Source organism: Eublepharis macularius, chromosome 7 (genome assembly GCF_028583425.1).
Source record: "Eublepharis macularius isolate TG4126 chromosome 7, MPM_Emac_v1.0, whole genome shotgun sequence".
Classification (NCBI taxonomy): domain Eukaryota; kingdom Metazoa; phylum Chordata; class Lepidosauria; order Squamata; family Eublepharidae; genus Eublepharis; species Eublepharis macularius.
The window spans coordinates 143,081,832-143,094,535 of NC_072796.1; the positions used below are offsets into that span (position 1 = coordinate 143,081,832).

General features: G+C 54.2%; 1 protein-coding gene across 1 annotated transcript; it reads right to left on the bottom strand.

The window, feature by feature from the left end:
* Positions 1-707: 707 nt before the first annotated feature.
* On the bottom strand, positions 708-12,308 carry LOC129333751 (cytochrome P450 11B, mitochondrial-like). Its single transcript, XM_054985626.1, has 9 exons — positions 12,049-12,308; positions 8,629-8,784; positions 7,156-7,355; positions 6,212-6,415; positions 5,298-5,452; positions 4,359-4,525; positions 2,984-3,062; positions 1,192-1,383; positions 708-821 (listed from the first exon to the last, which is right to left on the bottom strand). The coding sequence occupies exons 1-9, from the start codon at positions 12,306-12,308 to the stop codon at positions 708-710; spliced, it is 1,527 nt and encodes a 508-aa protein (XP_054841601.1).
* Between the last annotated feature and the right edge of the window lie 396 nt (positions 12,309-12,704).

A 12,704-nucleotide genomic window follows, 5' to 3' on the forward strand; every position in this document is an offset into this window, starting at 1 on the left:
GGTTCACCCCTCACCTCCTTACTGGGATACAAAGGCTCAGGGATCAGCCCTGCTCCCTGTATCTGAAAAAGGGAGCTTTGACTCTTAAAAGCTTATACCCCGAAAATCTTTTTGGTCTCTAAGTTGCCACTGGACTGAAATCCGTGTTTTGGTTGCCCCTCCTGAACACAGCTGCTGAACTGATTACCTCCTTCCCTGTTGGACATTTCAACTATTGCCGGGTGAAATGGTGTGCAGTCGGGGAGGCGGGGAGGCGGGGAGGCCAGCTCTCCTGCCCGAGATCGTCTTTTCCTGTGCCCCAGTCACGCCTCTTGCCTTGGCAAAAATGAAAGTCAGGCTCAGGTTTAAGGAGCCGGCGGAGCAGAACCTTGTGAAGCAACGGGAAGCTACGTAACAGAAAATAAATACTTTTGACTAATTCCAGGGGCCCACGTGTGATTGTTAAACATATTACTTAAGTAGAAAGCTGAGGCAAGTCCCCCCCCCTCTTCCTTTAAAGAATGTCAATATGGAGAGCCTGGTTTTCATTTGCAAAACTATGCGGGAGTGAAAATATTAAATCCCCAAGTCTCCCCTCCAAGACACCCTGGTTTGAAGCTTCAGTCGAGCTGGGGGGGGGGGCGGATTTCTGCTAACGGCCAGTCCCGGTGGTCATATGGCAAAGGAGGGGGGAGGACAAATGATGCAGGGGCTCCAAGCCCCCTAGCCTAGTCAAGGGGCCGGAAGGTGAGCAGCGGGGGCTTCTCTGGCATGAGAATGAAGCCAAAAACAGTTTTAATGTCTGCCTTGGAAACGGTGTCAATCTTGAAGTTCCGCAGGACCTGGAACAAAAAGCACGCTTGAGGTGAGGCGAAAGGAGTTTGGGGCGTGAATGAAGCGGTGGTGGGAACTGCCAGGATCACGGGGCCTTTCCCCCTCATCGTTCTTGCCTTTAGAAAGGGCAGTAAGAGCTGAATGTGCCACGCCAAGCAAAGCAGCAGCAGCTCAGAATCGCTGGCTGGCAGTGGCCCCGTCGGCATTGCTTGGCAGCGTGAACCTGTGCACGCCCTCTAGTCCAAACCCCTTGATTTCAGTGGGCTTGGACTTGAGTAGCACTGCATAGGATTGCACTGGGCGGGTCGAGCCAGCCTCTGTGGGGCCAGAAGACGGATCCTCCCCCATTCCCGATGCCTGCCCTTCCCCTGAACTCACATGGAAGAGAAAGAGCGTCATCTCTGCTTCAGCCAAACGCCTTCCAATGCACTGGCGTGAGCCGAACCCAAAGGCCAGGGCCTTGAAGCTGTTGTCCTCCTTTCCCAGCCAGCGCTTGGGGCTGTAGAGCTCGGGGTCACTGAAGACTTCTGGGCTGCGCCCCATCGCGTACAACCCCACCTGGCATAAGGTCTGTCAGGAGGGAGAGAGCGCCTGAGATCCTTAGAGCCGGCCGGATTCCCCGTTCCCCCAGCTCAGTGCAGGAAATCCCAAGTGACCCTCTGCCAGCACAAGATTCTTCGAATGATCAGTCAAAATCCTCAGCCATCGGGCTCTTCCTGGGAGAGGGATTTGAAGGGGGGTGGATGGCAGTTTCCCTCCGCCTTCTCCTGGATAATCATGCCCAGTGCCCCCCCCTTTCCTCCTCGTAGGCCTTGTCTCATCCTACCTGCCCAGTGCCTCCTTGGCAAGCAAAAAGGGGATTGGCCAAGCACCTAAGCGGGTGGGGTGCCCCCTCTGGCCCTGATCTTTGAGCCAAAGCACCTGGCTCCTTCATACGGCTTGAGATCCACTTCTCCACCATCATTAGCCATCGCATCCTTCCCTTCCTTTGGGGATTCCACCTCTTCTGGGAGTAATATATCTAAAGCGTCCCTACACCAGATCAGAGCGTTGGTCCCCGTGGCCCAGGACTCTCTTCTTTTCCAGTGGAGGGGCCCCCTCTGCCCACTTTTGAGGGCCCTGAGGGGAAGGGCAGCTCTGCTTGTCAGTCCATCCCAGAGCCTGCAGAAGTGGGCCAAGAACCCCTCTGCCCCGTGGTGATCTTAATGGCTCTTGGAAGGCCGCAGCCTCGGAGCTGCCCCCTTGTCAACAGGCTGAGGCTCCCAGCAAGTGACTAAGGAGCCTGAGGACTAAGAAGAAAGCAGGAGATGTGACCCACCCTGACTGTCCTTTCACAACAGCCCTGCAAAGGCTCCAGCAGAGGCGATTCTTGCCCAGATGTCTGAGATCCTTTCGAAGTGCAGACTGACTGTACCCCCTAATACGTCCAGAGGGTAATCTACAGCAAGGGTGGCCAGCTTTTATATTCCCATCTCCCCCCTCCCTTCCCCCCGTCCAGGACATGTGAGGGAGGCCCTGTTGTGATGTTCTTACATGGAACAAACAGCGGTGCATTTCTACTTCATTGAGCAGCTACAGATATTACATTCAATACCAGGAAAGACGCAACAGAACTCTGTTGGCTTTCTCACAATGGTTAGAAATGAAACTGAGCAACTCTGAATGATTGCATGGGAAATCTTAATAGCTGACTAGAAGTATGCAAATTAAAGCCACACAAAATTCCCTTTTACAGTTTGCAGGCGCACAAAAGTGAGCCGGCACGTGCCCTAAGAGATTACCACCTCCCTCTAGTCTTCATAAAAGTTACACAAAACACAAACTTGGTGGTACAAATAATACATTGCGTGTGAGCCGGTTCTTGCTACATTGGATCGACTGCATGAGATTCTGCTTCTGCAGCTGTACTAGAATCTCTTGCATGGGGTCTGCGGGACGTAGGTATCATTGGACAACTTGAGAAACTTAAAAGAGCTTAAAAACAAATTGGCAGCGTCCAGAGGTGGGGGCAGGTGAGGAGGCCTCAAAGGTGCACCCAGCCTGCAGGCCCCCAATTTGCCCCCCTCGATCCTTGTGTCTCAGGACAGCCAAAGATGTGAGAGGCATACGAAATGCTCAGGCCCTTTAGGGTGGGGTGGAGGGGTGACCATACAAGCCAGTGAATACTCACCCCAGCCGGCACGCAGTAATTCTGAATCACCACATCTTGTGTTGGGTAGCGCTGTACTGTAATGCCCACAGGGTAGAGCCTGCAACAGAAATGGTACCCTTGGCTGCTGTTTGATCTTTGCAAGGTGGATTACACAGCGTAATCCAGTAGCACCTTTAAGACTAACCAGCTTTATTGCAGCATAAGCTTTCGAGAGCTACAGCTCTCTTCGTCAGATGCATCTGATGAAGAGAGCTGTGGCTCTCGAAAGCTTATGCGGCAATAAAGCTGGTTAGTCTTAAAGGTGCTGCTGGACTCTTTGCTATTTTGCTACTGCAAACTAGCACAGCTAACTCCTCTGGATCTATGAACATCGCTGTAATGATATTCAATTGCTGAATGAAACAAACAAACCAATAGCAGGAGTAGGAAATGGCTGCTGCCAGGAGAGGATCGGAGAAAATGGCTGCCACGTGAGCAGGAAATGCGGAACTTTCCTACTCATACGGCAGCCACCCAGTCTTTCTTACAGTCGTTCCCAAAACATCACAAAAAAGCAAGTCGAAACGTTGGGGAAACCTGAGAAATGCACAAATGGTGGGGAAAAACTTGCTTGCCAATGGTATTGAAGCCGGGACAGACGATCTAAGAGAAAACCACTTTGCTTGTATACCTGCTCTCAGTTGGGTGCCCCCCCCAGCAGCAGGATTCTCCTCCGGGGAGGTGGGGAGCAATACCAGGAGAAATTGTCACAGGTTCACAACTCTGGTCATGGAATAACTTGCGGTTGTCTCTCTGGATAAGCCACCCCACACCCTCTCATTAAACCAATGCTGGAAGGACCCTGGCACCAGAAGTCAATTGACTGGGCAAGGAAACCCAACACCTTTCCCCTTTCTTCTGTTCCTGACCATTGCAGGTGGAACGTGGAGGGCAGGAAGCCAATCCCAGGACCACACAACTGTAGCCACACCCCCAGCTAGGCCAGCACAGCCTCCCTTTTCCAAAGGTTGGCGTGTGGCTCCGAGACGGGGCCTGCGGCTCTGGAGTTCTCCCCTGAGGAGCAGAAGGTCCCTTGGTGTCAACGCCGCATACTGAAGATGGTCTTTTAGGCAGGCCTCTGCAGTTGACCACGGGGAGGCCTGGGCCACGGAATGGCGCTGCCTTTGAGGCTGTTGACAGAAGGCCAAACGGGGAGCAGGGGCGCTGCCTTAACGGTGGGCAGCATTTTTATTGTAATATTGTGCCTCAGGCAGCTTTTAGTCTGCCCTGAGGGCCTGTTGCTAGGGTGGAAAGGAAGATACAAAGGATTTGACCGAATGCGAGTGAATATCCTGGATTTTCTGGGTGTTTGATGTGGAGAGCGATGAACCCCTGTCCCCCTCCCCTTCCTTACCTTAGAGTCTCCTTGATGGCTGCCTTCAGTAGGGGCAGGCAGTTCAGGAGCTTGGAGAGCTCCTTGGGCCCCTTGGCCTCCACAGCTGTGATCTCTTCCCTAATCGCTGTCTGGATGTGTGGGTTGCGGGCCAGTTCGAAGAGGGTGAAGAGCAGAGGCATGGCTGTCTGAAGGCAAAAAGGGCATAGTCAGAGAGAGGCTTGTCCACGGGGCATCTTTCATAGGCCAGCCAGAACTGCCACTGTGGCTGATGGGATTCCGAACTACGTCCCAAGCCACTGTTTTCAGAAGTTCTGGCTCCAAATGGTGGCCGAGATGCTGATACAAAACAAGGAAGCCGCACTGCGCTTGGGTGTGCTGAAACAGGCACACTGGGCGGGGATCACTCTGAACCAGGGCTTTTTTTCAGGGGGGACGCGGGGGAACGGAGTTCCAGCACCTCTTGAAAATAGTCACATGGCTGGTGGCCCCGCCCCCTGATCTCCAGACAGAGGGGAGTTTAGGTGGCCCTCTGCGTCGCCAAACAGCGCAGAGGGCAATCTAAACTCCCCTCTGTCAGGAGATCAGGGGGCAGGGCCACCGGCCATGTGACCCTTTTCACTGAGGGCAATTTAAACTTTTAAAAACTCCCTCCTTGTTCCAGCTGACCCAAAGTGACATCATTGTGCGGTCCTGGGAGCATGCGCGCACTTTGCGCACGTGCACGTGGTACCAGGGGCACCACCCCCTGCCAGGAGTTGCCCCCCGTGCTGGCAACCCACTGAGTTCCACCACCTCTTTTCCCAGAAAAAGAAGCCCTGCTCTGAACCCCTCCCGCACACGGAGTGTTGCCTGTGGTGGGCAGCTGTACTGCCTAGGAAGCAATAGCCACAACCTGCCTCCAGACAACATTTAGTCCCACCATGCTTCTGCCCAGGCATCGCTATGCGGCAAACTCACTGTGTCTACACCTCCAGCCGTGAACTCCGTCATGTTGGCCTTGATGGAGTCCAGCGGGAGTTCGTCCTGCAGCAGTAACTCCGCCATGATGCCAGAGTATTTGCGGGGCTTCCCGAGGCAGAATTCTTGGTATATGTTCTGAATGCATTTGTCGGCTGGAGAAGCAAGAAGATGGCCATGAAGCCACCGCTAGCCCTGGCGAGGCTCCCTGCTTGCCTTGAGCCCGTTTTTTTTTTAAAACTTCATGCTCTTTTAAACTTATTAATAGCCCACCTTTATCGCTGAGATTCAAGGTGGGTAACATAGTCTAAAACAAGGCAATCCAATAGTGTGAGAGTGCTAATAATGAGTGCCATAGGACTAGGAATACAAAATTTAGAAACCACACAAAGAAGGATGAGGCATGATGTGTTACAGAATGCAGAGAAGGGGACCGCAGAATTAGAGCAGAACAGGAGGCCAAGAATTGTTCTGGGCCTGGAAACAAGATGACTCCCAGCGACCTCTGCTATTGGGGGAGTGAAGAAGCTGAGCTCTCTTGCCCCGGTCCAAAGTGAAGGCATTTTGATTTGAGATGGAGGCATCATGTGCACAGCTAGTGTTGCCAACCTCCAGGTGGCAGCTGGTGTCCTCCTGGAATTACAGCTGATCTCCAGGCTACAAACATCTGCTCCTCTGCAGAAAGTGTCAGCTTTGCAGGGTGGACTCCTCATTAGACCCTGCTGAGCTCTCAGAATGGGCAGACTACTATGGCCACTGTTGAGTTAATTCCATAGCAAAGCTTCCTTTTGCCTTCAGCTGGGCCACTTCCACCACCACCCCCCACTCACCCCCAGTCCTGCCACATCATATGGGAAGGAGGGGGCGCCCTGCCTCCATGCGTCCCCCCCCCCGCTCACACCCAGAGGGCTGACCGTGCTTGAAGATGATGTCCCAGGCGTCCATGTGGTCTTGCCAGAGCTTGTGGTTGACCCAGCGCATGAGGCCCGGCGGGATGAACAGCAAGGGCAAGGTGGTCTGCAGCATTGTCTCCAAGGCCTGGATGAAGCGCTGGGACTCGGCGCTGGGGCTCTCCTCCAGCAGGCCCAGGCGCTCCCCGTACAAGGCATAGGAGCTGGCTGCCGGGGGGGGGGGACGGGGGGACAGAGTCAGGCGAGGCCGTGGGGCTGGAGGCTGGTCACCGTAGCCACCGGCCACCACTCCCCCTTCTCAGAGCAATGGCAAGAAGCCCGCCCGCCCGCCCGCCCTCCCGCCCGTCTCTTTCTCTTTGGGCCACTTAACCCCTGGCAGCATTTCTCTGCCGAAGAGCACCCCCAGGTCACTTGCAATGGGTCCCACACAGAGAATTTTCAAGTCCTCCATCTCTCTCCCCACAAACAAGAATATAATGGCTATTTTCCTTTGTGTGTGCGACTGTATCCTGCTACACACACACCCTTGCACAAGGGTGTGTAAATATCCCGGAAAAGATATTGCAATTAAGGGAACAGAAAGTGGTGGCCTAGCCCACCCCCAGAGAAACACTGCTGCCCCCACCCCAGCCACCAGCACAGAGTCAGAAGAAGGAGCAAAAGGAGTGTCCACTTAGACCCTCCCCGTCTCCAGGAACCCCTCCTGCGAGGCTGGCAGCCCTCCTGGGGCCTTCTCTGTGGGCTGGGATGTGGCATATCCCTCCATGGCATGGATGGAGAAGGTGGGGCTGTCCATGGGCCACTATTTGAGCCATGTGGTATGCCAGGAGGGAGGGGCTGGCCTGGTCTGGTTGAGAAGTTGCTAAGAGCTTCAGAGAGAAGCAGTGGGGGGGGCCTTGCATTTGGGGTGGGGCTGCAGGGCAAGGGGCCTCTACGCACTGCCCTACCTTCCAAGGTGAAGCAGAAGAGGTCGTGGCGGAGGTCAACTGTGAGCAAGCGCCGGGTGTTCTTCCTCACCCGCCGGTGCATGAACTCGACAAAGTCCTCCGCCACCGTGTTGAGGAAGGGCAGGAACTTGTGGGTGCCCGCGGGGCTGATCACCTCCTTGTTGAGAACCAGCCGGTCGGAGCGCCACTCCTCCCCGTTCCTGCATGATTCAAGCACGAGGGTGAGGCAGGGGACCAGAGGGCCATTGCTGGCCGGAAGATGCAACCTGAAGGGCCCACCTTGCACTAGCCCCCCACCCCCCAGTTTCCCATACCCCCACCGACGTTTCCGGTGCTGCCTTAGCTCCCCTTCCCGGGTCTTTCCCAGCCTGGCTCCCCAAAGTCCCTGCTTAACGAAAAATGGCAGGGGCGAGCCCAGGGCCTCCTCTGTATAAGGCAGGGGTGGGGAGCTACCAGACTGGCAGCAGCCGTCCCCCGCTTCATTATAAAAGGGACAGAAATGCTAAATCAGACCGCTGATCACACAAGGCTCGTCTGGGGGCGCTGACTGCCCCCCGGGGGCCTTTCCAGCAGAACTCGCCCCTGAGAACCTTTAGCTGGAAATACTGGGATTGGGACGGGGTCCAGTGGCTAAGGCCAAACAAGCAGAAGCTGAATCCAGACAAGATGGAGGTGATGCTGGGTTAAGAGCCTGGGGTACTCACAGACCCTGCCTCATTGTTGGAAAAGCAGGTGGGTGGGGTGGCCGGGAGTGTTTTCTGTGGACATTTGGTTTGCCAACTGTCTCCTATCTTAGACTCAAGTGGTCTGGCCCTGCTAATACGTTCTTTGGTAACCTCACAGTTAGACTTCTGCAACACACTTTACATGGGACTGCCCTTGAAGACACCCCAGAAACTTCAGCGGCTTCAGAGTGCAGTGGAGCCCATTTCTTGTCCGGGGTTGGCCATCTGGCCTATTTTAAAGCAGCCACCTCGATTGCCGGTTTGTCTCCAAGTTCAATTCAAAGTGTGGGCTGTGACCTTTAAACTATGACCCATGTACCCTAAGCTCCGCCTCCCCCCGAACGTCCTCGTGCACCTCCTACAGTCCTGAGGTCGCCACCTTCTGATTGTTCCCACGCTCAAGGTGACTGCCTTGGCATCTGCTAGAGGCCGTGCCTTCTTCGCAGCGGCTCCCGCCTTGTGGAATGGGCTCCCAAGGGAGGGGCAGAGGGGCACCGTCTAGAGAAGTTTATAGGAGGCACTGAAAGGCTGTAAAATTGCCAGGACTTTTCATGGCCTTGAATTTGCAGGCATTTTCTTGGGTGGGGGGTTGCTAATAGGGTTTTATTGTACTCGGGATTCTTAACCACATTAAGCCACAAATCAAAGGCAGGGTATGAATATTGTAACGAAGAGGTAAATGCAAAGCACGGAGCTGTGAATGGGAAAAGCCGACCCTCCATTCTGCCCCTTCGTTGCCCTCACTTACAATAGAAAGATGCCACATTTGTGGTTCCGTAGCGCACGGTGGGCAATCCAGGAATCGATGCCCATTCGGCGTGGGTAGATGCCCTCTGACTGGAAGAGCTGGGCTGCGTCCCGGGGGAGGAGCACGTTGACGCTGCTGTGGGTGCCCACAGTCTCCCTGCCGAATGAGAGGAGAGAGTCCAGCCCTTGAGTGGACAGGCAAGCCTGGCAGGCGGCAGGGGCCTCTGGCCACGGCTGGCTCTAACCTGGCCACGTTTCAGCCCTGGCAAGAGTGGCCCTTGAAATCTGCTCTGGGATTTGTGAAACAGTCACAGGCAGAAGACCAGAGTTCAGGCCTCAAACAGGAAGATTCCTCGTCCACCGTTTTACAGCTCGGCTCTCCATTACAGCTGCAAGACCAGGATGCCTACATTTCCCATCAAAACTTGAGGGAAGCTGACAAGTGTCCTACCTGTGTCAGGCGTCACTTGTAGCTTGGCTCTCATCAGAAACAAAGGGTTGGTCTCAAAAAAGGGTTAGATGCATCTCCTATCATCTATATATATAAAGACAAGTGGCCTGACTGACTCATCATCGTCCAGCCCAAACTCCTGGACCTAGGAACATGAAATTTGGGGAGAATGTTCCTTTCATGATGTAAACACCCACTAAGAAGGGATTTTAAGAAATTTGCCCCCTAAGGAGGTCAAAAGGGGTAACGTGTTTTCCCAAAGGGATCCAGCTTCCTTGTGTGGCTGGCAGGTTGCTGCCCACTGCCAGCTCAGCCACTCTTCCCTGATTGGGCCAGCCTTTCAAGGTCATTTGCATATGCAGGCTGATTGGGGCTCACAACATTCCATATCTCACCCCCCCCCAGACAGTTAGAAACTAAAAAATGTTACATACCCGTAAGTATTATAATTGGATTAAAAGTAGTTAAATGCTGTAGCGAAGTACGGCTATCAGGCTAGTGTGATATAATGACACTGAGACCAAAAAAAAATATCCCGAGCTAACTCACCTTAGACACTCTGATGGCATCTGAGCCAGCAGAGGCTAACCGGGAAAGCGGCTGGGGTGGGGGGGTCACGAAGGATAGCTCTGGGGAAAGGTCTGGCAGCGAAGCAAAAGGCAAACTCTGTGCTAGAGGCTGCAAGTAAAGCCACCAGCACAGTTCTGCCCCGGGTTGGATGCAACCTGTTGGGGATAAAGGGACCTGCCTGCGCAAAAGCCACGTGGGATGAGACACCTGGGTGACACTGGGAGGAAGAGCTGCCCGGATCCAGCCCCTGCAGGTGCACTTGGAACAGTCCGTGCCAGTCTCTGCATTTGGAATCCTGTGCACAGAATCTCAAAATGGATCTGGCGGAGCTGGAAAGAGTGCCGAGGAGGGCAGACCTGATCGTCGAGGGGTTGGCGCACCTTCTGTCTGAGGGAAGGCCAAAGAACGGGACGTTTTTTCTGTTTACGAAAGAGTGCCAAACAAGGGCAGGGCAGGGCACGGAGAACATGGATAGAGGGAATGTCTCTTTTCTGATGTTAGAACTTGGGGATAACCGATGAAGTTAACAGACAGCAGCTTCAGGACAGCGAAAATGCTTCTTCATGCCGTACACGATTCATTTATGACCCTCATTGGCTCAGGATGTGGGACTGGTAACAGGGGAAGGCCTTTGTCTCCTTAGGGCATGGCCGAAAAGGCACCCAACTAGCCTTTGCAAGTGCCAAGACAGCTGCGCACACACACACACACACACACACACACGGCTCTTTTGGCACTTGAAAGGCTGATGGGTCAAAAGCTCCACACTATGGGCCCAATCAGGATCAGGCCCTCCTGGCATTTTAAAATTACTTCAAAATGATGACAGCATCCACGTTTCTCTATGCAAGACAAGGACACTCAAGGGTAGGGAGAAGCAATATTAACCAGGAAGCATAGTGAAGGGGAGGTGAAATTGATACAGCCTTCAGGGAGGCGAAAGAGAAATGCAAAAACTCTCTGAGGAGCGATCTCCGCCAGCTCTGTCTTTTTAAACTACCCTTCCGTAGAGAGGTGAAATTGACAGAGCCTTTGGTTCTGTCTTTTTAAACTACTCTTCCCAGCTAACACTATGTCTTCCTTTATTTGAGCGTCATCCTGTAAGAGGTCTCCTGTAGAGAGGTTTGGACGCCCTCCCATCTAAACTGGCTCATGGCCACTGCTGCAATGCAAACAGGAAGCTGGATCCCGCAAAGCTCTCTTTAGCTCTTCACCGCCTTCCAGGCTGTCTCCTTTCGTCAGGCCCCAGCCGTACCCTTCCTCCAGCAATGCATCTTCCTGCCAGATTGGATCAACCTTGACCCACTGCGGAAGAGCCAACATTAAATCAGGCTTGGCATCCTAGATGGGCCCCAAATGCGAAAGCACAACGGTGGTTTCAGATAGAGCTAGTTTATTTTGTCACTCCAAGCACACACACACAGACACACGGTCAAACTAGTCATGACTGTGGCCTGTAGTTTCAACCATACATGGCAGAGGGGAGAGGGGTCTTAACCATTCTACCCACCCAGTTTTATTAGCTGAATTCTCCCTACACAACCTCAGAGCTCCCACTTTCAGTTGGTTAAACTGTCTTGGTTTGAGCCTTCGTCGTAATTGATTCCTCTTGAGGCTTCCCTTAGCGCAGGCATCCTGAGGTTGACGGCCTCGGAACATGTTGTGAATTTCCTCCATTGTGGAGGGTCCCATTTGTCCCCCATAGCTAGTGTGTCCACTGACGGACCTCTTCTCCAGGAATCTGTCTTGACCTCTTTGAAAGCCATCTGTGCTCGTGACTGTCATTATGTCTCCTCCCTGGGCAATGAATTCCACAACTGAAACAAGTGTTTCAGTTGTGAAATTCAATAACAACAGCATTTGATTTCTGTACTGCCCTTCAGGACAACTGAATGCGCACTCAGAGCGGTTTACAAAGTGTGTTGTTATTGTTTCAGTTGGTTAAACTGTGCAGGGTGGGGTGTTGAGCTCCCCTTTCTCTTCCTCACCAGGCCCCCATTTGCATCATAGCCCAGAGAGCAGTCATTTGCCATTCAAAGATCAGGAGGCATCTATGACATCCCTCTCTCACCCGACTTGACACCCTCTGGCTGAAAAGGAGAACGCTTCTGGGCACCTGCGCTTCCGTGCTCACCTTTCTTCACTGCTGAGCTGCTCTGGCTTTGCCAGGTAAACTCTTGGAAGTGCCAGAGCTGCCAGTTGGGGCTCACGGGCTCACAGAGGGGAACAGAAGGCCATCTGGACCAAGACGGGCCACCCACCTACCCCTTGCCCTATCAACCAGCCCATGTATTCTGGACATGGACAAGCTCCACCCCGCTCCCTGGAGCAGCACCTGGAGCAGGAGTCCCAGAAGTCAGCCGGGGGCCGACACGCAGCCTGCGACCGGCAGGCGCTCACCTGTAGATGGGTCCCAAGTGCTGGAAATTCTTTTGCATGATGTAGTGGAGGTTTTGGAAGCTGTTGGTTCTCCAGAACCGGTAGAGGTTGAACCAGGCATTGTGGCCGCTGCGGGGAATGGCCTCGAAGGGCAGCACCTTGGACGGGCTTGGCTCAGCAGCCACCACCGGGGCCACCGAGCGGCAGGACGGCCCTGCCCAGAAGGAGCGAGACAGGCTACCGCGGGCCGCCCGGGGGCTCAGCCGACTGCTGGCTCCCATGGCGATCTCCTGCTTCAGCCCGTCCGTCCCTCTGCAAAGGAGGAGTGGGGGGTATGGCTCTTATATCTCCGCTGGTGCTGCCCCCAGCCAAGGCCAGCCAGGCAGGGCACCACCCCCTCCCAGCAGCAGCACAGGAAACATTCCCGCACACTGCCGTCTATGGGAGGACACCGCTGGAGCTCCCCCACCCCCGCCCAAGACAGGGCATGTGCCCCACCACCCAGCTTCTGGCCTAAAAAGAGAAAAGAGTTTAACCAGCAAAGAGGGGAGGGGAAGCCTGGAAAACAGATCCAAATTGCATCTGCCCTGCCTGCAAGCCCACAGCACGCGCCTCGAAACCCCTGCTGCAAAACACTCCCTCCGGAACTGCTGTTGACCAGGTATTCCGCAGTCCCA

Coding starts and splice junctions, on each gene's coding strand:
- LOC129333751 (XM_054985626.1), bottom strand. CDS start 12,308: ATGGGAGCCAGCAGTCGGCTGAGCCCCCGGGCGGCCCGCGGTAGCCTG. Junction 5,453..6,211: donor GGACATCATCTTCAAGCACG/GTCAGCCCTCTG, acceptor TTGCTTCTCCAG/CCGACAAATGCATTCAGAAC. Junction 1,384..2,983: donor ATTACTGCGTGCCGGCTGGG/GTGAGTATTCAC, acceptor CCCTCCTGACAG/ACCTTATGCCAGGTGGGGTT.